Source organism: Nicotiana tabacum, chromosome 5 (genome assembly GCF_000715075.1).
Source record: "Nicotiana tabacum cultivar K326 chromosome 5, ASM71507v2, whole genome shotgun sequence".
Lineage (NCBI taxonomy): Eukaryota > Viridiplantae > Streptophyta > Magnoliopsida > Solanales > Solanaceae > Nicotiana > Nicotiana tabacum.
In genome coordinates this window covers 96,189,990-96,192,798 of record NC_134084.1, presented here as the reverse complement: position 1 = coordinate 96,192,798, position 2,809 = coordinate 96,189,990, and the positions used below count along the sequence as shown (strand labels likewise).

The 2,809-nt window shown below is 37.6% G+C and overlaps 1 protein-coding gene across 1 annotated transcript; it reads left to right on the top strand.

Moving 5' to 3' along the window:
• The first annotated feature begins 1,425 nt into the window (after nucleotides 1-1,425).
• Nucleotides 1,426-1,812, top strand: LOC142180867 (uncharacterized). The gene has a single exon (XM_075252967.1). The coding sequence runs from the start codon at nucleotides 1,426-1,428 to the stop codon at nucleotides 1,810-1,812; it is 387 nt and encodes a 128-aa protein (XP_075109068.1).
• Nucleotides 1,813-2,809: the final 997 nt, after the last annotated feature.

The following is a 2,809-nucleotide window of genomic DNA, read 5'->3' as shown; positions in this document are numbered from 1 at the left end:
GAAAAGGAAAATGAGAAATGGAGACAAGCACTGATACTATATGTGGTGGGGAATACTCCATCCATTGGAGCCCTTGAGAGATTCATAGTTGCGCATTGGAATTTTGCTACAAAACCTAAAGTATTCTATCACAATGATGGAAACTTTGTAGTGAGGTTCAGTTGTATGGAAGATAAGGATGAGGTACTATTTATAGGGCCCTGTACAATCAACAATAAGCCAATAATAATCAAACCATGGACAGCTAGTTTGATTTCCAAGCTGAAGTTCTACAAACTATTCCATTATGGGTGAAATTTCCAAAGCTCCCCTTGAGCTGCTGGTGAATGGATTCACTAAGTAGAATTGGAAGTGGTTTAACGATTCCCCTATATGCTGATGAATGTACTACGAAAGTGGAACGAATTTCCTATGCTAGAATTTTGATTGAGATGGATGTTACTAAAGAGCTGCCAAATATGATCAAGGTGTTAGATCCAAATGGGAGGATTTTTAGCAAGGAGTTGAATACGATTGGGTTCCAGCATATTGCCCTAATTGTTTACATGTTGGACATACTTGTAGGCCAATATAAAAGCCCCTTCCAGTTGCAGTCCAAAAGACAAAGACTACAAGGCAAACATGGATAAAGAAAAATGAGGAAAATGTAGATAGACAGGAGGAAGTTATTAAAGGGGATAAACTTAAGTCAACAGATAAGAGAGCTCAGAGTGCACAGGAGTCTAAACCAATAGAATCTGCAGCTGATCAGTGGCAAATTGCAAGGAAGAAATCTGCCATAAAAGGAGTACAGAATGTAATTGAGCAAGGGGTGGATGTATCAAATGGTTTCAGCCCTCTCAGTGAACAAAATTTTCAACATCTAGGGCGTATTAGAAGTGATGAGGAGATGTGTGGGCAAAGTAGCTATAGTAAGGATCCTGGGGATTTAATCACTCCTTTTATTCCAATATGAATTTGGTAACTTGGAATGTGAGGGGTCTGAACAAACCCTATAAACAAAAGGAGTTCAGGTTGTTCATGAAGAATAATAATGTAGTAATCATAGCAGTCCTGGAGCATAGAGTAAAGGAGCAGAATGCTGTCAAAACGATTGGAAAAATAGCAAGGAGTTGGGATTGGCATCATAAATATAGCTATAGTAACAGAGGTCGAATATGGATAATTTGGGATCCTAACTATATTATTTATACTATGGAGAGTATGTCAGATCAATATAAACATGGGGTAGTTACTGCTCAGAGACTAAACTTGAGGTTTAGTTTTACTGCCATAAATGGGTTGCATACCATTGAAGACATGAAGAAGATGTGGGAGGATCTAAGAAAGTTGAATCAGAAGCAAATGGAGGCTTGGCTAATTATGGGTGATTTCAATACCATGTCACACATTGAAGATAGATAAGGTGGCGCACTAGTACATGAGATGGAAATTAAAGATTTCAATGACTATATGGAGGATACTAACATGAATGAAATGAGATATATTGGGAGATGGTTTACATGGACAAACAGCCATGTATTTAGCAAAATTGATAGGGCCATAGTAAATTCAGAATGGATGCTCAGATTTCCACAAAAGGAGGTTATTGTCATGGATCCAAATCTTTCGGATCACTCTCATTTATGTATATCTTTGGATGAGGTGACATTTAAAGGACCAAAAACCTTTAGATTCCTCAATTGTATTGCTGAACATAGCAATTTCCTGAAGGTTGTCAAAGATGCATGGGAAATTCCTATGGGAGGAAGCTGGATGAATAGGATATGGATGAGACTGAAAAGATTGAAAGAGGAGCTGAAACAGATCTAACACAAAGGAATATAAAGGGGTGAATATGAGGATCAAGACCTTGAGACAACAATTAACAGAGATTCAAGCACAAATGAGATGTCATGATCACAACCAACTATATTTTTGAACAGGAAAGGGATATCAAAAAACAGTTGGAAAATGAGATTCTATTGAGGAAAGCATTCTCAGGCAGAAATCACGAGTACAATGGTTGAAATTGGGGGACTCAAACAGTGCTTTTTTCTTTGCTAATATGAAGAATAGGGTGAATCAAAATAAGATAAGACATTTGATAAGTGAAGATGGTGTTTTGCTGCAAACTCAAGATGTTATTAATGAGGAGATTACTACATTCTATAGCAAATTATTGGGCATTGCAGCAGCTCAATTACCTGTTATAAATCCTAATATTATGAAGGAAGGCAATAGGTTGGATAGACAACAACAACTCTGCCTTGTTGCACCAGTCACAAAAGAAGAAGTAGTCCAAGATTTGAAGGATATAAATGACTTGAAGGCACCGGGGGTATGATGGCTACAATGCTGTATTTTTCAAAAAAGCTTGGTCAGTTGTAGGAGAAGACATTATTAAGGCTGTTTTGGAGTTCTTCTCAACGGGAAGTATGCATGAACCGATAAATTGTACTACTATTACTCTCATTCCTAAAGTGAAGAACCCTTCAAAAGTATCGAAGTTTAGACCTATCTCATGTTGTACTATACTCTACAAGTTGATATCTGTCACGACCCTAACCCCGAACCTAGTCGTGATGGTGGCTCTTTTGAAGACAAGGCTAGTCAGTTCAACCCTATTCGCCTTTTAAAATAGTTAATCAACACAAATATAGTCTAAACATGGTTTACATATTACTGAATACCAGAAACATAGATAACAATACGGAAATCCAGCCCGACACGACCCTAACCATGGTGTCACAAGTCACGAGCATCTACTAGGGTATAATACAACTAAAGGTATGAGGTGTACAAATACAGACTAATGAAATAAAGAGAG

Excerpts from the sequence above, each read along its gene's own strand:
- LOC142180867 (XM_075252967.1), top strand. The coding sequence starts at position 1,426 with ATGGAAATTAAAGATTTCAATGACTATATGGAGGATACTAACATGAAT.